Raw genomic sequence first — 27220 nt, forward strand, 5'->3', positions numbered from 1 at the left:
CCACGTGGTGGATAGTTTGGTAGGGTGGCAACTTTAGCAAGCCGATTGTATATTTTTTACGAGAGCGGACACAGCTGCTTTCAGCATTTTTAATGTTTGCAAAAGGGATAAGTGTCTCTACGGTTTTCTTTTAAAACCAAAAAGTTACATCTAATCCCTCCAAACTAACGAGTTAACTTGGTAAGTTAAGAAGGTGATATCAAGCTAAAGATCTTCGAGTTTTTTTATTGTTGAGCTTAGCACGTTGTGCTGTTAGTGCTGTCTATTTTGGCTTTAAATCTAGCGTTAAAAAGACAAGGATGATCACGTTTTATGAGAATCGAAGGTTGTTAAAAAAAAAAACGTAGCAGTTTGAATTGTTTAAATTTTAAATTCAATTGTTTACTTATGTATCCATAATTTTTTTATTAAAATATAAATTGGTATCGGAATTTAAGGCGGTAAGTTTATTGTAGGACCTACTTTGAAAGAAATTTGTTACAAAATATATTTTAATAATTAATTCAATTTCTTCATAAATTTAATGGGTGGAAAATGTAGTAGACATTTTTAAATTAAAACAATTTTTTGCAGTTAAAATTAATTTTAAATTTGGCATATAAATGTTTCAGCCATGAGCGATCAAAGGACAATGGATTTGCTATGGAACTGCGCTTCCAAACTGACCGACCAATCCCACACAGAACGGATTCTCAAGTCGCATTACATGTGAGTTTCGTTGTAAATTCCTGAACCACTTAATACAATATTATTTATGCCCACCCAACCCAGAACCACCTGCCGAAAGCTGGCCCGGAACAGTGTTCAGTTGCCCGAGGAAAGCTTCGGATCTGCACGCATGTGCTCCCGCTGCGGAAACCAGTGGGCAGATGGGCGCTACCAGCTCCACCTCCAGCCGCAAAAGCTGCGCCAGAGTGCCAACAAACGGAGACTCATCGCCCAGCTGGAAAACGTGAAGGCCAAACAGATTAGGGGCGAGATGAGTAGCGGGGCCAGGAAACGGGCCAAGTGGCTGAAGAAGCGCATGGCCAGTCAAATGGTAAGTACCGGGAGCAAGTGACTGCGATGGAAAGTATAAATAGATGGTAAAAAATGAGTTTTCGGTCAACAAATAATCATTCAAATGATCATTAATGATTCAAAATGTAACGCAAACAAATTCAATCGGCTAAATAGTGATACTTTAGATAGCTCTAATAGTAGCGGTAACATATAGATCTGAATCGGGAGGTAATCAATATTAGATTTATAAAAAGTATATTTACAATTGTAATTACATATGTAGATATCTCTTAAGTAACACCCAGAATCTTATATAACTTCGATATTTGTATCATATCAGTATAAACTGTTCTACTATCAGTGAATAGAACGTATTTAAATATACATTCCAGTGAATACGCCTTTATAGTCAAAAAGTAAAGTTTACTAGCAATCTATACCTGAAACAAAATAGTGTCTATATAATCGCCGACTACTTCCTTCTAATTCTACTTAAACCAAATCTCTTTTCACAGGCTGTGGACTGCGAGGTTTGCCGGCACAAGACAATGCTGCCACTGGAGAAGGGTCGAAAGCGCGCCAAACCGAAAGCCAAGGAGGAAACAATGACAGCCACACAACCTGCGGCAGCCGACCAAAACAAAAAAAAGGCCAAAAAGAATAAGTCCCAGGCGCCGAATAAAGATATCAATGCAGGCCTGCAAATTCCGCAGCAACAAAAAACGCCCCAGCAGCAACAGCATCTTGCAAAATCGCCAGCGCCGTCGAAAAAAGCTTCCCAACCAGTTGGAATAGCTTCCCAAAACCCCAGTCAGACGTCCAAAAAGAAAAAGAAGAAGCCCGCTCAGCCGACGCCCGCCGCTGCCAAAACGCAGTCCAAGACCCAGAAGCAAAACGTGCTGCTGCAACTGGCCGCTCAGCTGAAATCGAACGCGTTTAAAGACGCCAACAAGTCGCAGCAGAACCGCCTGCAAGCGTTCCTCAAGTAGCGGGTAAAGTCGCTGCGACGCGGCCTTTAAGTACAACGATTGTGGTCCGGCTGAATGAAAATACTTGTTGTGGCACATAATTAAGCGTTAGCACAATACTAGAATCAGGCTCTTTGTGCCGGTCGATAAAGCCAGCCCAGGTGGGAACCTGTTATCCAGCCGCCCGGTCTTCTGGGTCGAGTCACGCAACGGCTATGCACTTATCACTGCTGCCCGAGACGCGACCCAAGGTTGTCCAGATATTGCGCAGCCAACATGGCCTGCATGCTTAATTTATTTCTCGGATCGCAACGTTTAATTAAAATTGAGTTGTTTGCCATAGCGTCTCGTGAACGCGTCCTTCGAAGCTGCTCCCAAAAAGGGCACCCGATCGGCTCTCTGCTCTCGGCAGTCCGCTTTATCTGCCGCCAAATGCACAAAGAGCTCACGCACAGGCGAAGGCTCCGGTCCCACATTGGCTTCGACTTCGCCCTCCCTCTTTCTGCGAAAAAGACTCTCGGATTTCTCGGCAGCTGCGACAACAACATCTGCCTGCCACATTAGAAGATTTCTGGTTCTACAGTCCAGTCCCTCTGGCTCGAACCACTTAGACCATTTTCCAAAATGCCTTCTGGTAAATTTAAGTTAAGTAATTAATGTTATTAGTTTTAAAAAGCATTTTTATTTTACCATCCTTTAGACAAATGGAAGCTGCCACTTTTATTTGACAACCCAACACTGTCTTATCTCAGCATCAACTATCAAAGACGTTCTTGTTAGGAAAGTATTACTGTAGTTGTAGTTGGTAAGTCTGTTTGGCTTTTACCAAAATGGACTTGATGTTCTCTAAAATATGATATCAGAGGCGGGTTCGACTCTCCAAATGTGGCAAAAGCGATAGAATTTTTGACTGCCTAGTCGAGGATGGGAACTGCGAATGTAGACGGGGACTGGGCGTGGGCTTCAAAATGTATCAAGCCGGCCGGCTGTCGATTCCCCAAAAAAAACCAATGCAAACTCATTTGGTTTTACACGCAAAAAAAATTTAAAGCTTAATAGCAATAATATCAAACAAATCATTTCCTAAAGGAGTAAGAAAGTCGTGTAGATCGAACATTAGTAAAATAGTCAATAATTGTATATCGAAAAAAACAAATAGAAAATGTTCTTATTTTACCAGCTGCAGCAAATATATCATTTGCAAATAGCAAATATATTAAATATCAAACAAAATACGTATTTACAATCCTAACTCTTCATAACGATCGCACATTCATCATAATAAATGTCTGATATCAAATTTTCTATCAAATCTTATTTTTTTTTCGTTGATCCTAATGTATAATCTAAGATGCTCTCAGCTAGTTTTCATTTTAAAAAGTCCTTTCCTTGAATTTCTTTTGAACAAGTGAAGTTTTATATAAATCGTATTAAACACAAAACACAACAATGCCAAAAACTGGGACATTCTGCCCCATCGGCCAAAACAGAGGCCAACAAATTTTCTTAAAGTCTTAACTTCCTATTTGTAGTAGTCGCCTTCTGCGAACTGGTCACTATGAGGACGGCCAAACAGGACAATAAATTACGTATACAGTCTTAGCCTTTATATATGTAGATCACTTTAATTTACAAATTTAGTAAAAAGCTTAAATTTCCAATTTTGTACTCCCAACAGACGCGATGAAAATAAAAAAAAGTATGCCATGAGTTTTTGATCTCGCTCATAAGTTTAAGTGATATTTTCCCGCAGTGCAGAGAGAGCCGGGGCCGAGGGCACTTCGGCTGCGTTCGGATGGCCATCGGCTGGCAATCCAGAGCTGGGGCCGCCAGAGAGGCCTCTGCCTCTGCCCCAAGTCAGTCAGTTAAGTCAGTTAAGCTCGAGTGATTCATGGTGGCGCACCAGCCAGAAAGTTGCGCTCGCTTCTTGGCTCCGGCGATGAAAAGTTCGCCCGCGAGCGAAAAGGTGTCAACGTTACCAGAACGCAGTGGAAAACCGGATGCGAAATCAAACTCTGTGCGTGGATGCATTCTTAATTCTTTAATTGGGAGCTTCGCAGCGGCAGGAAGCCGGGCCGTCGAAAATGACCGGAAGTGCGGAAGGAGTGCGGGGAAAGCGGTGGGGATGGGGATGGGGGTGGGGGTTGGTGATGGTGATGGGTTGTCGGTATCTGCACGCCTGCGCAAAGGTTTACGTCTATTTTCGGGGCTGGAAAAGTCTCGCGCGGCGCATCCAGCTGGTAAACAGTTTGCCTAGCTTTTCCGCGGAACGAAAGTGGCGGTCCAGACTTGGCCGTACGTTTATTGACAGCAAACAAAGGCGTCGGTGCCGAGTTGCAAATGTTCTGAATCAATAAATATTTTTAACGGCCGCCACAAAGGAAGCAAATAGTCCAGTGCAAATTAATTTACATTTTGATTTTATGGGCTTGATAAAAAATAAAGAACCAAAAAGTAAAAGCAGTCTCTAGGCACGTACTTACCTACAGCAGGTGTATATAGTGTGGCTCAGAGAAATGGTCAGCACTTTGCTTATACAGTAAAATTATTACAGCTCGAAACACTAAACCAAAAAGTCAATAAAGTCCAAAATCAATACAAAATTGTACAATTTAGCATAACTAAATTTTATATTTTAAAAATATAACATTTTCTTACTGTTTTTCTCTTCATATTCTCTTTGGTTCATAAATCTTTTTCAATAAAGTGTTATATTTCGCACCTTAACTTAACTAAGATTAAATAAATATTTACACGTTATATAAAAGTCTAGTTATTTTTGAAAATAGAAAATGTTTCTTTGATTTTAGTTACTATGGTTATCCTAAATCCAAAATCCTCAGTTTCTCATTTCCAATCAAGTAAATGTATTCAATTCAATACTTTTTTCCAAGAGTTTTCTTTTTCTGTGTAGCAGATGTAATTTTGGCTAACAGAAGTTCGACTGTATTTGCATTTTACTGGCCAGACAGTTGCTTCTTTGTGGCGACACGCGTCGCTGTTCAGATGAGTCACAATTAAAAGGCTTGGCCCCAAACCAGAGGCCCAGGCGGAGGCACAGGTCCCCAGTCCCGGGTCCCCAGTCCCCAGTCCCGGGTCCCTAATCCCAAGTCCGAGCTCCTCTGCGTGTGGGCACCCGTCTCCGTGTTTGTGTTCGATTCTTAGCCGCAAAACAGTGGAAACCGCAAATGACAGACACGACAGAAGAGTGAAAAACGTAAAATGAAAATTAAACAAAAACAAAAACAAAAACAAAAACGGAGACACCCAGACAAGTGCAGGGGGTGGGCGTTGGGCGGCCCCAAGAGGGATTTCGTAATGGCATTTAATGGCAGGCACACACACGGCCAGCAGCTACAGGCAACAGTTTCGTTTCCCCACCGAACGAATCTAGATACTTGGCTGCCAGATACCCGTACATAACGTCATCAGTTGATTTTCCATGAGGCGCCAAACGAAGCGTGCAACCGAAAAAAGCGAAAATAGTGGAAAACAGCAGACAAAAGTAACAAATAAAACGAATAGAGCGAGAACTGCAGGCGCAATAGAGTAGAGATTGTTTATTGTACTTCGACGCGTACGGGTATCTGGATAGCTGGATATCTGGATAGCTGGATAGCTAGATAGTGGTGCATCGATGGTCCGTCTATAAATAGGACAGCTCCACAGCGGGCTCACAGCGGGGGAGGTGTTTTCCGTACGACGACCAGCCGATAATCCGGGAATATGTACATACATACCTTCAGTAGCACTCCGGTCGTGTCCCGCGCTTGACTCCCAATCGAAGATATTCATCCCATGCATCCCATCGGTATCGTCAGTGCATGTGATCTTATAAAAATGTGTTATCCACTTTTGACAGCAAACTGTTAATTTGTAAGGCAAAATTCTGAGTGTTGTGTGTGCAGTCGGTGGATATGCCAGATGATACAGCTGACTGTTCAGATCCAGATCGGAGAGAAGCCACAATAAAGCCCGGGCGCGAAATCAAACGATCGCCAGCACCACAAGCACTCAACGCTCATTAACGCAAAACGCTTCAAATCGACACTGAGCGCTAAACACAAAATACAAAATATAAAATACAAAACGGCAAGAATAATACCAGCTACAAGCCATGGATACAAAGCCAACTACTAAGCGGCCCGAAATTGATCAGTTTTTGTTGGGTAAGATTGTTGTTGATTTGTGTGCACACACAAAGAAACGATTTTAGGTGATAATTCATTAAAATAGCTATTACAATGGAGCCGAGTTATTATCCCATTAAAAAGTTCGCAAGGTATAGATAATAAAAGATAGAAGTAGATTATAAAAAAAAATAACAAACAAGTGTAGGATAAATATATAACTTTAACTTCTTTGTACATAAAAATATATATTTTTTCAAAGATCGATTGGTTTGTTTTACAATAACGTTCACCTGAATACTATTTTTACACTACATATAAATTTAACTTCTAGACAGCTTAGATTATCTTTTTACCTGTGCTGACGATTTTAATACTTTTCTTCGGGTGTAGCTGGAAAGAAAAAGCAAAATTAAAGTCAGTTAGTGTGAGATAGATCAACAGAAACTTTGTTAATTTTGCCAGGCAAACAGCGCCATCAAAAAATTACAAACCGACTCCAAATAGAGGCGGAGGAGCAAACTCCGGCACACCAGCAGCGTTAACAATAACCCAGTGCCAGAGTATTATTGACTCATTCCGCAGGCGTACAAGTTTGATACTCTTTTGTTCTGGTTCAGACTCTTCTCGCTGCGTATATTTCGTACATTTCATCGAGTCCGATTTGGACTCCTCGGTTGGACCGCCGTTCCCCCGAATCGCTTATTTATATACATATGTTTGTAGCTACATGTTCATATGTATATGCACAAGGTAGACAATAAACAGAGGATTGGACATGCCGCAAAACTAAGCCCAAAGCGCTTGTTTTAGCCTCGTTTTCCCCTCCCTGGCCGTCTACTTTGGTCAGTTTAATTTTCTCAGGTTTCGGTTCACTGGCTCTGGGCAAGATGAAGGGCATAGGCAGCAGTGTATCAAAGCCTCCTCCGATGACTGTTGCCTTAATTTATCTTTGTTTGGGTGAATCGCAGCTTAAGGGGTCTCGTATTGTTAATATTAAAATATCGAACAAATAAGTTCCTGGGGACTTTCCACCGATCCTGGTTAAACCCCTTGTTATCTCGTGATTTCTCATTACGATTTTTAGACCATTGAGAAAAGTAAAGAGTGGGCAGTTCTGAAAATAACAAAAACACTTAGAAAACAGAAAGAAAAGTTATACCCTTTTCAAAATATATTTGTTTTGGTTTTTACCCTAAGGGAAAAAGTCTAAGTGCTGATTTTGCACAAACAAATGCACCCACAAAATTATTTTTATGCCCGATTTTCATATGCATTGAAACGAGAAAATATTACAATCTTTCTCAATACCCATTCATAATTATTCACTTTCTAGAAGAGAAATAATCTCCAAAACGTAATATTTCAGTTTTGGGTTATTTGGCTTAGATCTGAACCGCAGAACAATACGCATGTTACACTCCCGACAGGAAGTAACAAAAGAATTTGAATGGTTAAACTTTATAAAAGAGTTTTACATATGAAATGTGAAAATTAAATTTTTTCCCATTGAAGCATAGAAGGGCATTTTGAGTTCGGCTTTTGCCAGCACGACTTTCGGGCATTTTGCTTATTGCCATATTCGGACGTAATACGTTTAAAGAACAGCTCTCCAGAGCTTTGCGTGCTCAAGTTTTAACAAGATTTCTTGCAAATTTCAGTGTTTTTATGTTTTTCTTTCTGTACCGTTAAATAATTTATACTTCTGGATGTGGGCATTTCAACTCGAAGGAGGGTGGGGAACCAGAGTCACAGACACCACAGTTAACTTTCTTGGCCAGTGAAATTATTTTTAATTGCCGCGGTCAATTCGCAGTTGACTCTTGAGCAAGCGCTGCGCTATATGAGGTCACTGGTGTGTATGTGGTCGGTCTTTCTTTACTGGGAACCGGAGTACTTAACTTCCCGCCCAGTGAGTCACTGCAGCAGAAGCAGAGGCAGAAGCAGAAGAGACACCACCACTCCACTGGCCCACTAATTGCCCCCTGGAAACTACACTCTTGCTCAATCGCCCGCCATTAGGCCCAATGATGCGTTTAAAAATTAATAGCTAATGGGGCCGCCGCCTCACTTAGCCAGCTGAATAGCTGAGTGCGAGCACCAGAACTTACGATCTTACCTCTTCCCCGGCTCAATTGCAGATGTCCGCGCCCATTTCCGAGCCTCGCTGGAGACCTCGGAGTACGAGAACGCCTCCAACCTCTTCCACATGACGGCCGCCGAGCAGACCGCCGCACTTCTGGCCCGCTGCGAGATTCTGCTGGCGGCATCTGGTTCTGGATCGGGATCGGGATTGGTATCAGGATCGGGATTGGGACTGGGACTAGGATGCACAGACGAGCAGGCGGCGGGCAACCACCGGACCAGCCTGGTGGACTGCGTCGACAGCAAGGTGGGCGGGGAGACCGGTCCCAGCGGCTATCTGGAGATGCTCGCCTCCCCGTCCTCATCGAAAAACTCACGTGAGTGCATACTTACAGTCATACTTCCATAACTCAAACTTGAATTAGCTACACTAAGCCTTTGTCCATTACAGATCAACGTTTTGAGCAGAGGTTTTTAAAGTCAACCACTAAAAGTTTAAATTCATTATGTGCATTATTATTGATTTAAGTTTGTCTTTTTTTATGAAATCGAAATACTTTGTAATAGTTTATTTTAAAAGATATATCAACACTAGCAAAAATTGTGAAACAATTTCAAATTTCTATAAAGATGAAAGTTTTCTATGAAATTCGTATTAATAAACTTTAAAAGCATTATTATAAAATAATTATTATTAAAGTTAATATATTTGGGTAAAGAAATAAAAATAATAATACTTTTTGTAGGCGATACTTTTGCCTTCCAAACAGAACATCAATGCGAATATTTCGAAATGTGTTGATTTAAAGAATCATCAATTTTAAATTAACAGCCAATACCAGTGCTATAATTGTTGGCACCAATCAATTGGTATCTTAATAATTTTCCAAACTCTCTAATTGTTGTGAACAGGAAAACTCTACGAAGAACTAATAAGAAACTGCCGACTTCAATAATAACTTTCCACTGAAAGTTAATTTTTTTTTTTGAAGATAATATAAATTTAATTAATCGCTAATCAACCAATCAAATGGTTTTAAAATGTTGGTCTGAAAACAAAGGGGCAATAACATGCCATATGAACAGGAATCAGGGTAGATGATCATTAAAGATTTATAAGTCGCTAAAACTTTTCTTAAGGGAGAGTAGGGTAAATTCGTGAAAAAAGGAAGCGAAAATACTACGGCAAAGGCAGCAATTAGTCTGGAGGTACATTCCAGTGCCCATCATAACTTCTGGATCTTCCGATATTATAAAATCAAAATTACGAAATAATTGCTTTGTAATCTTTCACCTTTTGGGAAAGTTTTGAGGAAAAACTCGGTTCTACAACGGTTTTGGCCAATGTACAGAACAAGTGTTCCGAAATTCAAAACTATCAATGCTGTAGTTTTGAAGCTATGATGGGCAGTAACTTTTAAAACGAGAGTTTTGGGAAAAACACTTTTAAATTTTAAAAAGGTATAAGAAAGTCATACTATCGCATATTTTGCTCCGATCGGGATTTTCTTGAAATATTATGCATTTATTGAAGATAAAAAAATCGAAAAAGAAACATTTAAAAACCCTTCTAAATTTTAAATAATAAAGACAAACTAGTAATGCTAGGTGTTTGAGGTTTCAGAAGCCCGACTGTACTTAATGCCTACAACTCGCACTAATTACCTCTAATTGCAGTGTCCGCCTCGCGGGAATACATTGATCTGGGCAGCAGCGGGTCCCTGGACCGCTGCTCCGCCAACCAACCGGTTACGGGCTCGGCGGAAAACGAGCCCCACCAGCAGCTCTATGAGATCTGCCAGGGTCAGGGCCAGACCCTGGGCCAGGGGCAGGGAACGGGTCAGGAGGAGGACGAATCCCAGCAGGCGATAACCTTCACCCACGAGCTGATCATTGACTGTCCGTACGCGGGCCTGCCCGCCGGCCACCTGGCCCTGCAGCGGTCCACCAAGTACGGACAGCTGCAGCGGATCGTACCGAAGCGGCTGTTCTTCGACCAGACGCGAAAGTGCTACTGCGGCATCCTCAACGACTGGATGCTGTGCTACGCGGACGGGCCGACCGCCTGCCGACCCAGCAGCACCCTCTACCTGAAGAGCTCCTCCATAGAGATCGAGCATTTCGGGGAGGGCAAGCGGCGCGAAGTCTGCTTCCAGATCACCACCGACGACCCCAACAAGAAGTTCGTGTACCAGGCCAGCAACGAGGTCGATGCCAAAGAGTGGATACACGCCATCGAGGCGGCCATCCGCGGGGACGTCGGTGCCCATCCGATGCCCCCCCTGAAGAGTCCTCCGCCCCGAAAACTGCCCACTCCGCCGGTCCAGAAGAAGTCCACCTACATGGCGGCGGACATAATCTACGAGGAGCCGTCGCCCATCTACGGCCTGATGGACTCCTCGGCCATGGTGCTGCCCAAGCTGCCGGAGAAGAACAGCAGTCCCAACGCCCTGGCCCGCCGCTTCGAGTACGATGTGCCCAAGTGCCCGGCCCAGCCTCTGCAGAACACCGCCGCCGTAGTAGCCTCCATGGGCGGGGAGGTGGAGTCCTCCATTGGGCTGCTCCATGAGGCCGACCTGAAGGTCCAGCCGCTGCCCTCCAGCCTGCATGGCCACATGTCGCTGGACTTCCAGGCCAGGGTAAAGACCGTGCACAGTGAGCTCTCCACCCAGCTGTCGGCCGGTGGTCCGAGTCCGGACCGCCTGAAAAGGCCGTGAAGAAGAGCTACGCGAATGGCGGCGAAGCGGAGATGCTGTCGCCGCTAACCAGCCCCGCTCACACGCCCACCAAGGAGCAGAAGAAGCAGCGCAAGTCGCCGACCATGCCGCCGACGAGTCCGGCCAGCAAGGACTGTGATAAGCTCGCCCGGAACTGGTTCCTCAGTCGCCTCAACAAGAGCACCGGACCGAAGACGCCCAGCACGGGCAGCGGCTCACCCAGCAACGCCAGGTGCAAGCAGAGCGAGAAGGAGAACCTGCTGACGGACGCCGAACTGGGCGAGGGTTACGACGCGAGTCCGGGCGAACGCGATCCTGGCCTGCCCAGCAGCCCGCCCACGTCGCCGTGCCTGAAGGCGGAGGCCAAGAGCAAGGTGAACATGATCATCAACCAGTTCGAGAGCAGCGGCCACCTGTCCACCATGTTCAGCGTGGAGGCGCTGGCCGCCAACGCACTCGCCTCGCTGACGTCCTTCTGCGATAGCGATGGCTGCAACAACTACGAGCCAATCATGCCCCTGGCCACCACCCCCAGCAGCTTCCTGAAGAAGGTGTGACTGCCGTACATCCGTCATCCGTCAACCGCTATCCGAAATCCAACATCCAACGTCTGGCATCCTGGAGAGCCCGCTCGTCTCTGTATTGTAGATTTAGTCCTTAAGCTAGTGAAACCACTCTCCGGATGTCACATAAACTTTGACATAAAATTTTAATATCAAAAACATAATGGTTGTTAGCATACGTAAAAGTACTACACGTGAGTGTGAGTTCTCCAATTGGGGGCATGTGCATGGTACAAGGTGCTTGGACAGACAGAATCTTTATGATCGAGGTAGATTTCTATGTCGTTGCGGTGCCGTGGGGATGTGCGTGGATTATAATACAGAAGGGATTTAAATTCAGGTCCATTGCTAGATGCTCCCCGGATAGCTGAGGGTGGCCCTCAGGGGATTGGGGTCCGAGCGCTGAGATTCAATGATGTCCAGCAGGGCGACGCGTTTGCGCTCGTCGCCGAGCAGCACCAGCTTTCGCGGCGACTCCTTGCTGCTAAACAGGCCCATTACCTTCTTGCCCTCCGCCTTGACTGTGATCTGGACACCGCGGGGTGTGCCAGCCACGCAGCTGATCTCGCTCCAGAGGTAGGACCACAGGGACTAGGATTGAATGGTTAGCTGGTTATTTCGCATGGCTGAAGGTTCGCTGCGAGACTTACCGTCCAGATGCCGAACATCTCGTTGCGCTGGACGTACATTAGGCGATAGTTGGTCACCACCAGGTACTCGGACTTCTGGATGATCTCCTCGCAATGGATAAAGTTGTCCGTGGTGGCAAACTTGCCCTTGTCGGTTTCCCTGTAAAGAAGCAAGCCACGTTTTGCTTAACTATTAAACCCATTAAGTGCGATTGTCACCTACTTCATTATCTTATTGCCCGTCGCCTCCATGAAGCAATAGGGTCTCAGCACAAAGTCGTAGTGCTGGAAGCGCGGCGGACGCATGCGCTTCACATCCTCGCTCGCATCCGCCGCCCGTTTCACAGCTTCGAAGCTGCCACTGGCGAAGTCAACCACGCCGGCGGTGGGGCGAGCCACCAGTCCAATAGCACCCTTGCCCAGGCCCTTGAAAAAGCCCTCTACTCCGTTGTCGCGAGCCCCACTCACGGGTTTGGTTACAACGCCAGTGACACCGTCCACAAAGCCCTGGTTGAATACAAAGTAACTTGGATTATAATGAAAGAAACCCTCTTTCAACAAGGTCTCACCATCACCAGGCCCTTGCTACTGCGGGCTAGTCCTTCGTGGAAGTTCTTCGGCTTGTTGTGTATTCCCTGGCGCCTCTTCTTTTGGTAGTCCTCGTCAAAGGTCAATGCAGCCAAGCCCTTGCCCATGGCACCAGTGATCCTTAAGGTTGTAAAGATTGTTGTTACACCACTTTGGTTTTGATCAATTTGAAAGGGGTGCCACTTACTTGGACATGGCGCCTGCAGCACCGCCCACTGTGTGGCCGAAGAGGGACTTTACGCCCAGCACCAAACCCTCGGCAAACTCACCGGGTCCTTGTATAGCGCCCTTGAATACAACATAACTTGTAGATGAGTCATTAGGCAAATGAGCGTTGACTTACCTGGAACGGTTCGTAGAACAAGTCCTCGACGCCCTTTTTGAGTCCCACCACCAGGCCATAGGGATTGCCCAGCACATCCAGGCCGAGGACGAGCACATACAGCTGCTTCAGTGCCTGGCCCGTGTAGTGTGAGGTGGTCTCGTTGATCAACTGCTGCTGGGTAAAGAACTGGTACTCGCGCTCGAAGAAAGCTAGTCGGAAGACCACATCGTTGACGTCCGTCAAAGTCACGCCCACGCCCTGCACCAAGGTGCCCAGGAAGCCAGGCAACGCCTTTGTGTCCGACCCGGCCATCGAGAAACTAACATGGATCTTGAGCGGACCCAAATGCAGGTTGTCGTAGAAGCTCTTCTGCTCTTCCAGCGAGTGCTCCTCGAAGAAGGCGGAGAGAGGCAGCTCAATGGACTCGACGTCCTGTTGGAACTGCTTGGCTGCCACCTCGTCGGACACTTCCTTGGCAAACATTTCCGCTATGGCCGTAAGGAAGAGCAGGTCGACCTTGAACAGGAACTCCTGGATCAGGATCTTGGCGTACTTGAACTGCCGCACCTGCGAGTTCGGCATGATGCGCTGCACCATGCTGCACTCGATGAACGGCTTGAGGGTGGTGGTGTTCGCCACGCTTTTCGGCGGCGGTATTGGCGCCAGCACCACGGGGAATATTGGATCCATGAACTGGTTATCCACTTGGATGCGATTGATCTTCACGTGCAGCTGGTTCTGGAATGGCGACGACTTGCGGGACACCCAAATCGCCGGATAAAAGCTGCGTTTTATGTTTCGATCCACCGACTTCTTCAGGATCATAAGGTCAAAGTCGATCTGAAAAGTTGCGATTGAGTTTCCGATCGACAAATAGGAATTTTGGTCATATTACCGGGAACTTGTTGTCCAGTTTGTAGGTCTGCACGTCGTTGACACTCTTGTGAACCAGATATTTCTGGTACTCGCTCTCGAGGAGCCCGTTCTCGTAAATGGTGAACTCCTTGAACCGCTTCTTGGTCACCTTCTTCGACTCCCAAATGATTCCAGAGCTGGTGATGCCCAGGTACAGTATGTCCAGGCCCGACTCGTTGTTGATCACTGAAAGGCCGATGCCGTGGATTTTCAGATCGATGCTCTGGGTGATGGACTGCAGCGAAGCAGTGCTCTCGGTGCGATTGGCGATCGATTCGTTCTCGGTGAAGAGGAGCACACGTTGCAGGCCGTCCAAAAAGGATACCCACAAAACCTTAGTGCCGTCTTGCATGCTGTGGGTATGTAATTGTAATTAGGAAAGGCAAAACACAAGTTTAGGAGGACCTTGGGCTACTTACACCACTTCGCCGATATTGTCACGCTTCAGATCCGTCTCCTGCTTGTTGGCGCCAAATATGAGAGCCTTGGGACCCGTCGGGTCATCCCAGGCATACATAACCGTGCTCTTGGCATTCAGGATCTGCTCGTTTCTTGTTCCCTTCTCGTAGTAGACAACCTGCTTGCCGGTGTGATTGATCAGCAGGCCGGGAGCATCAGCTGGTTTGTAGTCCGTGAAGGTGATATAGACGCCGCCCTCTGTGGTCTGGACGTCCACGTTGATGCCGCCGTGCCTGCTGTTTTCGAGCTTTAGGAGCGTGCATATCACCTCCGTGAAGTCGAAGGCCGGAGTCACATTGCCATCCACTCGCACCACCATGTTGTTCTTGGAGTCGTTTCTCGGCCAGAGGGGTTCGAACTGATTCGGCTCCAGATGCAGCCAGGGATCGGCTGGGCGGCTCTGCTCCTGCAGCTCTATGCTGAAGCGACACTTGTTGCACACAATGTAGAACGGGATGAAGGTGATCTGCTTGGTCAGGGAATTCTGAGTCAAGTGGTTGTGAACACCGATGGGATACTTCTGGTTGTTCGAGTAGCAGATCACCTCGCCAATCGAACCGGCCACGTCCAGGGGGATCTTCTCACTCCATTGGCCGTTGTCGACGCGGATCGAGGCCTTCTTCTTGTCGAAGAAGAACTTATCTCGAAATGTGAACAAAATGGGTCCAGAGTATTCGGGAGGATGGTACAGCACTTCCACAGAGGTCGTTTCGGTTTTGTAGGTGAGCATCATTCCCGTCTTGTTGATCATCCAGAAGGGGCTGTAGATCGTAAGCATCATGCTGCCATGCCGATTCTCTGTCCTGAAAAGTAGAATGAACACTGGGTAAGAAATTTGTTATTTTTTATTCCTACAATCAACACTCAAATCATACATTATTTCCTTCATTAGAAACCTTTTAACCTAACAATTCCCCATAACCATCTTATGTATAAAAGGTAACGAAACTGCATATTCGTTTGCCAAACTAACTCTTAAATTTACGCGTACTTATATCTGGACTTCTCCCCCAATACTCCTCGGTTTTTTTTCGAGTGAAATTATAGCAACTCATGAAGCAGTTAAGATCGCTTTATAAGCCCCAGGCAAACACGCAATCTGTACCGACTCCATATCCTCCCTAAAATCACTTACTAGCTCCAACAACCACAGCCTATACCCTACAATCATTAGAAACCTCATCGTCAACAATCACCGTAAAATATAATTAAAGGCAATGAAAGGCAATGAAAGAGCAGACATCGCAGCTAAAGAAAATCAAAAATACCCCCTTGTCTACACCCAAAATAACAACACCAACGACATCACACACTATCTGAAAAAATACTTCAAATCAAAACAAATAGACCTACTTAACAAAACCTCTCCATGGTACAAATTACACTCTCAAAATAGTCCTTCAAACGTTTCATATAACCACACCTTTTACAGCAGAAACACTCAAATAATAATCAACCGAATTCGGCTTGGAGACACAGCACTTTCTAGTAACTCGCCAATTTTGCAACAGCGCTGCCATGAAAATAGAAAACATCCTAATCTTTGGCTGTACCTTTTCCCAACACAGATCAGCAACTTTTCTTACCGACAACCCTGTTATCATTTACAAACCCCACCAACAACGACATAAATAAAATGATTACTTTCCTTACAAAAACAAATCTCATACATAAAATCTAAACTGTTCAAATTGATCTCTTAAACTTATTAAATAATGCCACCTTAATCGATCGGAAGGCCCCAGTCACTATTGCTTTTAATTTAAATTAGATTTTAGTTTTAACTATAAGATAGCTGTATATATAAATAATTAAAAAGATTAAGAATATACCAAGTTGATCTACGCACACTATCTTGACAACAATGACACAAACATAGCCCTTATCATTACCTCAAGTTTCTTTAAAGCCCTATGCACTGTTTATCCAATCCGACAGAAAATACACCCGAAATATTATCTCATTCTAACATAAGTCAATCATAATAATTAAAATATAATATATATAACTAAAAGTGTTGTTTAAGCTAAAAAGCTATGCAAACAGAAGCAAAGAAATTAACATTGAGCCACAATGTTGAAATATCTCAGCTTGTACTCTTAAATGATAACACAGCATTAAATAATAATAATAGTTGTAATAACTCACTTCACATAAAGATCCATGTCCACCTTCATCTCCGAGTCGTACGACGAGAACGTCCAGGTGACAACGTCATCGCTGTAATCCCAGATCTCGGTGGCACAGGACCAGTCCTTCTCCAGATATTGAACCAGCTAAACAGGCGAGTGTTCGGCTCGTTGGTTGGATATTATTTTGAATTCGGAATAACTCACCCGCACAACGAGGAAGCTTTTCGCTTCCTTGTCCCTTGAGGCTAATCGAACTGTGGGCAGATGGAGCACATCGCCGGATTGAACCTCCTTTTCACCGTAGTCCAGAAAATCCTCCTTGCTGTATCCCTTGTCAATTACTTTCATTGACGACTGGCCATCCAGGCCATCCTCCTTTCGGACCGAGCAGCCGGCCACCGACACTTGGATATTGATGGGCAGGGAGTTGCGCAGATAGAGAGGCGGGCGCAGGTGAATCGTGTAGAAGGCGCTGAGCAACGTGTACTTCGTGGTGTTCTCGAAGTAGACCTCAGACTTCTTTCTCCGCGCGTTAATGATGAGCGGCTCAAACGTCTTGGTCGGGTCGCAATGCAGCTGGTGCGAATAGTTGAGGTCCGAGGGACTTGCACTCCACGAAATGCCCTGCACTGAGGTTCTGTAGCCCTTCATCGAGAAGTAGAGATCCTTGTGTTCCGCGTAGATGGCGTGCAGCGGCACATGGAACACCTCGCCAGGACGAACACGTCCGACGTAAATATCCTCGAAGCTTTGTGCAGTGGGCGCGGGATTTCGTCGATAAATGTTCATACCTGTCGTAAAGTGATTATGAACCTGGAAGAGATGGGAAATGATTAGGAAATGACGAGACCAATAGTCCAATGCAAGTACTTACACTGACAACTCCGTGAATGTTGATTTTCGTGGTTCCGTACTCCTGCTTCACCTCGGAGATAATGCCCCACGGCTCTTGGGACGTGCTGCGCATCAGGTTAAAGAAACGAGTGTCCGACTTGGACACGGGCAGAGCAATTTCCTTGTTAATGTCGCCAATCTGCAAAGTAAACCGTTTGAGCATTCCGGTTTCACAAAGAAGCATGCCCTCCTACCGTCACATATAGGCTGTAGTCCTCGGCATCCTCCTCGGACAACGTGCTCAAGTCCTTGGTCTGAAGATACGCTCGACCGCCCGAGGAAATCGTACAGGTCTTTATTTGGTTGGGATCGACCTCCGCCAGATTGGTAGACAGGAGAAGGGTACTGCTCACACCCAGCGAGGTGCCTCCCCGGTGCACCTCGTGCAGCGTGAAGATGCCCTTGCGGAGATCCAGATTGATGTCAAAGCCAGTGTCGTTCTCCACCACGAAAGGAGCCACGATTTCCGGCTTCGTCAAGCCCTTCTCATCAATGGCCTGCGAGAAGGCCTCGCCAAGCTCACTCAGCAGACCCAGGCACGACTTGCTGAACGTGATCTCGAGCGTCTCCTCTGAGCTGATATTCATGTGCATGGCCTGCTGCTCGACTTCGTCTTCCACTTCGCTCTGCACCTTCTCCATGCCCATTTCGAACTTCAGCTCCCAAGGAGTGTACTCGTGGACTCCGTTGCGGCCAACCACCTCGTTGAGCTCAATAATCGGCTCCCATTCGGCTAGAGCTTGGTTGTAGTAGTTCTGCAAGCGCAGTAGAAGTTTAGATTTAACGCATTCTTAAGATTGACGAAGGCTTTAAACCTTCTTACCATGTTCAGTGTCAACGAGCCGTTGGCAGTGAGATTACGGCTCCAGTTGTTGAATACGGCTGTGATGCGGGTGTCCAGCGAGATGAGTGGCTTCGTGTAGTAGCCCACGCCGGACTCGATCACCAGCGTGATGCTGGGGATCTCGATCACGCACTTTTCCGTCTTTAGCTTTTCCTTGCTGGGTATCTGCTCCACCTCCATGGCTTCGACGGCCTGCTCCACCCTGGTAAACCAGAAAGAGCGGCTGTGGAAGTGGTGCGGGTGCCACAGGGTCGAGTAGTTACGCGACTCCTCGGCAATGGCAGTCTTCGCCAAACTGCCACTGCTGACGCTCACCATGGCCTTGTTCAGCAGCTCAATGGTGGCCGGCGACACGTTGATGATGATGTCGCTTAGCTTTAGGCTGATGTGCAGGCCCTCCTCCTCGGGCGTGGAGCCATGCAGGCTAATGACGCACGGATGCAGGATGTAGTGGCGGGTCAGTTCGCGCCGTTCCGGCAAGAAAGCGCTCATGTACATCTTGAGTGCGTCAATCTGACCGTTTATGATCTGCCTGTCGTTAATGCTGCGGTAGTTCAAATGAACTTGGGCCTGAAAAAGTTAGAGAGCCATTAGCAACATTAAGACTCGGCAATGAATCGACCCACATTAAAAATAATGCAGCTGGTGTTTAGGTCTTCCAGGTTCTCCACCAATATTATGTCTGGTTCATCGATGTGTAGCATGAGGTTCATCTTGCGGTTCGGCACTGCACGATAGGTAGACAAGAACTGGCGATATTAAGGGGTATTGAGAGTGAATTGCATTCCACACTTACCGGTTACCTCCGCAGGCACAAGCTCGTTGGCGGCTAACATGGCGGATGAGCGAATGGACTGCTTGGTGTCCCGAGCTGTTTCCGCAACCAGTGCTGGCTTCACAATCGAAGACGAGCGAGGACTCTCCTCAGGCGGAAGGGTGAGGAAGGCTGACAGTCTCAGCAGAAAGTCGATGGAGACGATCAGGTCGAAGGCTCGCACTCGTACCTCAGCTGCAATAAGAAAGTTTGGAGGTCTTAGGACATAAGATGGATAAACTTTAGGCGAAAAAGTGACACCCACCAAATGTGTCGTCCTCCTTTATTATGGCTGTCAAATCGACCATGAAGTTGCGATCGTTGTAGCAGGCATCGATAATCTCCTCCGCATCCAACTTGGGCTGAACCCAGTCCTTGCGGCTTAGGTACTGTCGGATCTGGCTTTTGGAGTTCTGGCGCGTGTCATCCACTTGGACATTGCACAGAACCACTGAGGTGCTCAGTGTGCCGTTGTCCAGCTTTGTGCCCTTGATGGATAGGAAATATAATCCAAACCGGGCGAGTCCTGCGTCTTCACCTGAAGGCACAACGGTTGGTTCAGTAAATCCTGGAAACATCAGTATAAGTTACTCACCCTCCATCAGATTTATGATCACACCGTCAAACTGGAAGTTGAACTTCATCGATTCGTGAATCTTGTCTCGTTTGGGAGAAGCAGTGACAGCGCGGGGAGTCCGATCAACCCGAGAACTACGTCGTTGGGTCGGTTGCTTTGGCTCAGGGGTCGCCTCCTCGTTGGGGGGGAACTCATCCAATCCCTCGTTAATGTTGTGGTTTAGGATCATCATAACCAAGGCGTAATCGTCCGTGAAGAGAGTGAGCTGTAAGTTGGGTCAAAGTCATAGCCTTAGCTGAGATCTCTCTGATCAATCCTTACCTCTATGGACTTCAAACGACCAGAAAGGTTAAGTTCGGGCACATCCCTGTACCAGGTGTACGACAAGTTACGGGTTACCAGCAAGGTACAACTCATGGGATTCATCATATTAAATTTAGAGCAATAGCCCACGGCGGCGTCCAATTCTTGAAAAAAATCAATTGTTGAAAGGTATTGGTAAAATCGGAATTGATCTCACCATCAACAGTCGACTCGTTGCCATCTAGTAAGACCACCTTGGAAATTTTAACGTCGCATATGCACAACTTGATCTCGTCAATGACGGCCAGCCGTTCCTCATTCGCCACCGCCACCTCCACCGTGTTGTTCGTCAGCTCCAGCAGACCCAAGTCCAGCGACAGGGCATTCGAGTCCTTGGAGCCAACTGGCACAATGATAATGGGTGCTTTGATGCGGACATTCAGTTTCATGCGAGTGGCCGTTTGGTAGGCATCCAGTGCCTTCTGGCGAGCGGACTCCGCCGCCGCAGCACTAGCCTGCGACAGTGTCGCCTGGAACTCTGTAAAGTTGTTCAGGAAGTTCTGCAAGCGCAGCAGGCGCATTAGCACATATCAACCGATGTATTGGCAATTGTCCTTACCATCACGCCTGTCACGAACCAGTTGAGAAAGATGATCTTCATGCAGCCAATGTCCACCGTGATCTTCATGTCATCGGAGTTGTAGTCGAGAGTCTCCTCCTTGTTGTAGAGCACCACCTGGCAGTTGAAGGCGTCCTTGCCAACAATACTCAGAATCTAGGAAGGAAAATAATAATAATAATTGATTTTCGGTCTTTTGTCGGCCCAGAGGCACCTACGTTCTTGTGAATGGTGTGAGGGTTCAGGTCCAACACCTGAATGTCCTTGAGGCCAATATTAACTTCAGTGTAGGACGACTTCATGATCAGACTGGATACGAATTTCTTCACGTTCATCTCGGCCAACGGCCGACTTCGGGTGGTGAGCAGAAGGCCCACTTCGTCTAGATTTGCGATCACACGCACCTTCACTGTCTCTACGACTCGGTTGTGGCGCGTCTTCTTGCGGTGCTTCATCTGATTGGTGGTCATTATATCCTCCGTGTCCTCGAGGATGACATTGAGCGTCCGTTTGATGCCATCGCCAGCCCCAATGGAGCCCATTCGATCTCGTGGCCTAGTGGCTGAAAGTACCACGTCCAGGTTTCTCTGGAAATTGTTCACGACCTCCAAGAGACGCTGCAGGCACTCCTGGTGCAGCACGATCTGAAGCACCTCGAAGTTGGCCACGACCAGCTGCTCCGTTGAGTTATACTTGGTGCTGAACTCTGGCGATGTCTTGTCTGCAATGGTGCACGAGACGGTGAACAGGTAGTTGGAGCTGTTCTCCTTTTTGGGCGTATGGATGACCTCCAGGTCCTCCAGGCCGCTGACACTGCAGCCGTACTGTCGCAGATTAATGTCCCCTAGCCTGAAGTTAAGAGCCTCATTAGGTAACCTGTTCACCACACAACTCTGAATGTTACTTACTTCACTGTGGCCACAGACTCGTAGGTTCGCGATGCAAAATGGGCCTCTAGCCGGCGGATGTCGATGGACAAAATCTGTTGGGGAGGTGTTCGCGGGGGTCGCTCTATGGGCTCCGCGACTGGCTCAGTCAGCTGGGAAGGAAGTTGATCACTGTCTGGGGTTAGGAACTCGATGGATACGTCGGAGCTCGTCTCGCTCCGTGTACTGGACTGGAACAGGACGAAGTAGATCTCCCCCAGAGAGAAGTTAACGTCCAAATTGGTGTACTGCGTGATCTCGTCGAGCATCGGAGCTGCTTTGCTACTTGTGCCAGAAGTCGCAGGGCCGATCTTTTTGACTTCCTTGTTAATAAAGTTCGATATGGACATGGAGCTGCGCGAGTGTGTCAGCGTGACCTTCGCCCCCGGCTGCTGTTGCTCCGGCAGCGGAATGCTCGTGGCCACCCTGATGGCGAGAAAGACGCGATCCTCCGAGACATTGACCAGGATCGCTGGCAGGTCGATGTCCACTTTGATTTTGGGCAGTCGCGGATCGTTGTCAACCACACAGAGTGCGGCAGTGACTTTCAGGGAAACGGGTCGCAGCACGTGCATCTCCGTGGAGCTGGCGTCTTTCAGCGCACTCTGCCAGGGCTCCCCAGCTCGCACCACCAGCATCTGCACGTCGTCCACCTCCACGGTGAACCTGTCGTAGGCATTTTCCATCACCGTCTTGAGGATCTCGTCCTTGTCCTCGCCGGCGGAGAACAGATGCTGCAGCTTGGTCTGCTCCCTACGCGGTTGGCTGGAGAGGTGCACCTGGCCCATGCTGACAACCAGCAGCGACGTGTTGTCCGCCTCGTAGACTCCCTTGTGGGGCAAGACCAGAATGTTTGGCATCAGCAGAATGTCCACATCCAGAACCGCCTTCTTATCGATCATGTACTGCATGCCGGTGGCCGAGCGCTCCTTGAAGCTGGACATTTGCGTGCTAGCCGCGTCCTCAAACTTGGAGAGCGTGACGTCGCCAGGCCGCTGGAAGGCGTTGATCAGGGCCAGGATGGTGGGCGCGTCGTACATTATCTGCAGCGGACGCGCCACCACCTTGACCCGCTGGTCGCACATCTTGTCCAATGGGTTCGTCTCGAAGAACACGTCCAGCAGGTTGAACTCGTCGGTGATCTTCGACTCCACCAGCAAGGGTGTGCACTCCTTTCGTTTGAGACCCGTTACCTTGAGCTCCCTCATGCCGGCGGTGATGCTTATGGCCTCGGCAGCTGGCCGTTGGGTGATCGAAGCCGTGGCCATCGAAAACTTCAACAGGACCAGAGAAGGCAGGGCCTGGTAGTCGTACGACTCAATGGTGCCTGCGCGGTCGTCCTTGTACAGCCCGACCTCCAGGGCGATCAGCTTAAAGTTCATCTTGATGGCCTCGTAGTGGTCGGGCAGATCCCTGGGTTTGGCGTTCTCTTGGTAGCCAATTGCCCTGTACATCTTCTCCTTCTCCTCGGCCGTCATTGCCGCTTCGAACTTCTCCACTGGAAGAAGAATTGAAGGAATTGAAGAAATGGTTTTCTGAAGAAAAACTTAAATACTTGCCTAACTTTTGACCGGCGGTCTGCTCATCCTTCTTGGCGCCGCCTCCCCATCCCCAACCACTGAACCATCCCTGTTTTGGCTCCGGCACTGCCTCCCGCTGCTTAGCTATCTCGATGTTGACTCTCTGACGAATCAGCAGCAGGTTAAATATGTCCAGCTTCGTTTCCAGCAAATTGCAGGTTTCCGTCAGCACAGCTGACGGCTTCTTGTTCAGGCACTGCTCCTTGTATTTCTGAATTGAAAACAAATAATGTGTAAACCATATTTTTCGTTCTTTCGATCATGGGAGCCACCTGTGCATAAGTGTTGCAGAGTTCACGATGCGTCCGCATGTGTTGCCAAGTCCAGCTCTCTCGGGGTTTCCTGACCTCCTCCTCCAGAATAGAAGTTATTGCAAATTGCCACCATTCTTTGGCATGACCTTTGTAGGCTGCAAGAAAATAAACAAAGCTACATGACCCACTGAAGGCATACATAGACTATCATTATTTACGTAAGTTGTAGGGACGATACTTCCGGTAGGGAATGCCCAACTGCTGGCGATTCATAGCATCGCCCAGCTTCATGAGATTATCGAATTGCGTGTTGGTCATGCCCACGTTCAGCTTTTCCATCTCCAGGGTGAGGTCGATCTTCGGCTTCTCGAAGGGAGGATTATCAAGCTCCGGGTTCATGTTCAGCTTCAACTTGGCATTGCAGGAGATGGGACCGAGCACTGTAAAGTAGGGGAATCAGTGAGAAGGAGTTTCAGACTTGTTGCATTCAAAAATCCTACCGTAGCTGTAGTGGCTGGGCTTCGAATCCTTGGAAGCAATATTCGCCTGGAACTGACTCGCAAGCGCACTCTTATCGTTGGCGTACAGCTGGCCACCACAGTTCAGATAGGCAGAGAGGCAGGAGAGATTCGCTATTTTGAAGACCTGCGACGCCTGCTGGGCCATGTAGCACTTCTCCCAGTCGCAGTCGGTGGTGTAGAGCTCCAGCTCATGCAGCGAAATGCCGAAGGAGAAGGGACTGCCCGTGGTGGTGGTGTCCTCGTAGCGCAGATGAACGTTGGTTATCTGCACCTGCAGATTGTTCACGATCTGCGCCGTTAGCTTCTCGGCAAACCCAGCATCGGGCTTGGGCTGATCTGCACGCGATTAAGTTTGTTATTTTCCATTTGCTAATTCCTTTAACCGCTGCTCACCCTTTTCCAGCTCCTTTTTTCGAGCTGCCTCCAGGGCATCCAGCGCTGCCTTCTTGAGGTCCATCTCATATTTGGCCTCCTTTTCGGCGTTGTACTGCACATTGTTGTTGGGCGAGACCAGGACGTACAGATCGTCGATGTTGACAATTACCGGCTGGCTGTACAGATTCTTCCAGGGGATTTTCAGCACCAGTTTGCCTAGAAGTTACAAGTTGGCACTATGAACAACTCCTAATTTGTGGGTAAACATAGTTCACTCACCTAGGTAGCCGTAGATAAGCTGCACGGGCAGGTCCAAGTCATCCAGCGCATTCTCCCGTATCTTGAGGTTCTGCAAGACTACATCGCCTGGCAAACAAAGATAGAGTTTTATTCCATTAGTCTTATCAGTTTCGGTTATCAGTCAATTGCAGCACTAGAAGCAAATGCCCATTGATTTATCGCTCATTAATAACGAAGGGAGCCAACAATAAGTAATTTATGTGCGACGGAGGCCCCGAAACGAGGCTTTAGGAAGCAAAGTATTCAGTTTAGCGATGGAATGAGCAACAGCCGCGCCAACATAGCAATACTGTTTACCAGCGTCTGGCATTTTGGGCATGCGGCATTTTGGTTGTCTAATGTTTGTTGTGCTTGGAATGCAAAATTAGGAGCAAAAAACGGTGAATTTATATTGAGATACGCATGTGGGTCAATAGTTTAACGACCCAGCAAACTCATAAACCTTATGCAACTTCCGAGGCGGTGTGTTTTCTGCTGATAAGAATATATATGACTTTACTCACATATGATATCTGTCAATTACACTTAATTCTACAAGTTGTGTTTGATTATCAACATATGATACAATGGTGTTTAATTTAAACAACTCTGATAAGAGCACTGTAATAAGAGGCAACTTGATTCATTAGGCAAATATTTAACTAGATAACCTTAATAAACAACAGGAGTCATTGACTATAGTGTATTGGAAATGCTTTAAGTCGCCAATAATAATATAATACGGTTCACTCGGTGATTGTCAAATGAAAACAAATGTGATTCACTAAATACAAATAAAACGCACAGAATATTTACTTATTGGGTTCAATATTGATTGCATCAGCTAATTGAGTTTATAAATAATTATAGCGTTCCGGAGGCATTATAGCACTTCAACAAATTAATTAAAATGAGGAAAATCTTTTTTTTTTGTTTTTTTAAATAAATTGTAACTTTCATTACTCAGTATGAATCATACAATTTAAAAATAAATATTTCACAATTTACTGAGATTAATTATAAAAGATTTCGTTTTCAAGGTATTTCAAGTAAGAAATCGAACTAATACAATCTGTGTTGGTTATTAACCCTGGCATAGGCTATTATTAGTTAATGTTGAGTTAAAGCTTGATTATCAGTCTCAGACAAGGCGATTTAAAAACTATTGCAAAAACTTCGTTGTGCATTTAATAGGGAGCCTCAAAAACCTCTGCCAAAAAAATGTTAACCGAAAGTCAAAATAAATAAATAAATAATTGTAATCTGGTTTGTTGGTGTAATGGGCTATGGGTTTACAATTAAGTATAAAACAATATAAGGATTTGAGAGACTTACTTCCTATGTTGTTAGTTCTATCTAGCCAAGCATTTATAGCCGAATAAAAAGGCTTTCCAACGATAAGTCAAGCAAATGTGTTGGGAAGGGGTTTTCAGAAGCAAAAGATAAAATTAAAAGCGAATTTAAAAATGCGTTACGATTAACATCAATTAAAGAAGCCGTCGGGGCCAGCATTATGTCACCAAGTTCAAGGTCAGCCGAAATAAAACAGGCTTGTCAGAGTCTGTCACTCCCGACCTGCGTCACAAATCACAAACAAACTCGTTTATTTGGGCCGCCGTATATTATTGAACTCCTAAACCTGATATTTTTGTGGTGATGTTCGGCCTCGGGAGTTCACACCCCACATATTTACAAAGACTTACAGGGGTTTGCTTGTGTGTGTGATATCTGGAATGCCAACGGACTGGCGACTGACGAAATGTGAGTACTTTTAGATAAAATACCCAAACGTTGCTTACGTTTTCACACAGACACCCGATACAAGTAGTTTGTATTGTATATAAAAGACAAACAAGCAGACAGCCGATGAGCAGCACAGAGAAGCCACACGAACTGCCCCATCTCAGAGCGAGATGCAACAGTTGTCCCACCCAAATCGCAAATCGCAATTCTCCCTGCCTCTTCTCTCCATAGAATTCATGAGAGATTGTGAATTGCTTTCTCATGAACTTGCAAATGCGGCAGATTAACGTTTGTGTTTTTTGCGACAGAATTAGGTCACTAATCGTAAGTTGCCAAGGATAAGGTCGTCGCTGTTGTTGTTTCTAAGTGCGTGCAGTGCAGAGGGGACAATAAACAATGGCACGCAAACTACAATGATGGATTTGCGTGAGAGGTAAGCATAATTAAGACATATTTCCCGGGGGAACCGCAACTCACCTCCCCAAATGCCGATTTTCAGCTGGTTGCGATCCAAGTTCTCTATGTAGTCGCCGAGGACCTTGTTCAGGACATCGGCCACCACCGCCTCGAAGACCATCGTGTATTAGCAGATGCTCCTATTGATTTTCCTTCAATGTTCTCGAGTGCTCCAATTGATTGTGGTCGGCGTTTAAAATCTCTTGCGTTCGTTGTGTGGTTTAAAGTAATTCTAAAATGTACGTGGGAATAGAAACCAAACCAGATGGAACGGAGAAGCGAATTAAAAACACAGTGACGATGATGTCATCGGAGAACGCATTTTGAATGTTTTGGCACAATCCGCCAGGCCCATTGTTTCGAAAACAAAAAAAATGGAGAAACTGGGAGACAGGGCGAAGTGCGGCAGGTAATAATCAGTTCGTTTCACAACACGTGTGCATAGGCTTTATCTCTATTTACTATTTACTACACCCATTTACCAGCGGCATTTCCACGCAATAACAAAAAGTAACTCCTTGC

General features: G+C 46.5%; 3 protein-coding genes across 3 annotated transcripts; 2 read left to right on the forward strand and 1 right to left on the reverse strand.

The window, feature by feature from the left end:
• Positions 1–37: 37 nt before the first annotated feature.
• LOC128255876 (uncharacterized) lies at positions 38–6021 on the forward strand. Its single transcript, XM_052985687.1, has 6 exons — positions 38–180; positions 612–708; positions 772–1039; positions 1518–3669; positions 3724–3987; positions 5833–6021. The coding sequence occupies exons 2-4, from the start codon at positions 614–616 to the stop codon at positions 1989–1991; spliced, it is 837 nt and encodes a 278-aa protein (XP_052841647.1). The 5' UTR covers positions 38–180; positions 612–613; the 3' UTR covers positions 1992–3669; positions 3724–3987; positions 5833–6021.
• Positions 4754–11604, forward strand: LOC128255864 (uncharacterized). The gene is given in 4 exon segments (XM_052985665.1): positions 4754–6139; positions 8242–8562; positions 9863–10888; positions 10891–11604. Coding segments are annotated over 4 exon segments (1968 nt in total). The 5' UTR covers positions 4754–6087; the 3' UTR covers positions 11460–11604.
• On the reverse strand, positions 11593–26860 carry LOC128255855 (intermembrane lipid transfer protein Vps13). Its single transcript, XM_052985650.1, has 29 exons — positions 26720–26860; positions 24500–24586; positions 24239–24436; positions 23825–24181; positions 23543–23764; positions 23343–23479; positions 23050–23281; positions 21473–22988; positions 20783–21413; positions 20565–20720; positions 20163–20505; positions 19964–20109; positions 19661–19907; positions 19331–19603; positions 19048–19260; positions 18878–18978; positions 18231–18821; positions 17602–18162; positions 17388–17546; positions 16718–17326; positions 16530–16657; positions 14342–15184; positions 13903–14275; positions 13026–13847; positions 12870–12970; positions 12664–12802; positions 12318–12601; positions 12116–12254; positions 11593–12056 (listed from the first exon to the last, which is right to left on the reverse strand). The coding sequence occupies exons 1-29, from the start codon at positions 26817–26819 to the stop codon at positions 11814–11816; spliced, it is 9951 nt and encodes a 3316-aa protein (XP_052841610.1). The 5' UTR covers positions 26820–26860; the 3' UTR covers positions 11593–11813.
• Positions 26861–27220: the final 360 nt, after the last annotated feature.

This window comes from Drosophila gunungcola, assembly GCF_025200985.1.
Source record: "Drosophila gunungcola strain Sukarami chromosome 2R unlocalized genomic scaffold, Dgunungcola_SK_2 000012F, whole genome shotgun sequence".
Lineage (NCBI taxonomy): Eukaryota > Metazoa > Arthropoda > Insecta > Diptera > Drosophilidae > Drosophila > Drosophila gunungcola.

What these genes read in the sequence shown, in the direction of transcription:
- LOC128255876 (XM_052985687.1), top strand. Translation starts at nt 614, where the DNA reads ATGAGCGATCAAAGGACAATGGATTTGCTATGGAACTGCGCTTCCAAA. An exon ending in ATTCTCAAGTCGCATTACAT is followed by an intron (nt 709 to 771) that starts GTGAGTTTCGTT and finishes CACCCAACCCAG; the next exon opens with AACCACCTGCCGAAAGCTGG. An exon ending in AGCGCATGGCCAGTCAAATG is followed by an intron (nt 1,040 to 1,517) that starts GTAAGTACCGGG and finishes CTCTTTTCACAG; the next exon opens with GCTGTGGACTGCGAGGTTTG.
- LOC128255855 (XM_052985650.1), bottom strand. Translation starts at nt 26,819, where the DNA reads ATGGTCTTCGAGGCGGTGGTGGCCGATGTCCTGAACAAGGTCCTCGGC. An exon ending in GCCCAGCCACTACAGCTACG is followed by an intron (nt 23,765 to 23,824) that starts GTAGGATTTTTG and finishes CCTACTTTACAG; the next exon opens with TGCTCGGTCCCATCTCCTGC. An exon ending in TGTTCTACGAACCGTTCCAG is followed by an intron (nt 12,971 to 13,025) that starts GTAAGTCAACGC and finishes GTTGTATTCAAG; the next exon opens with GGCGCTATACAAGGACCCGG.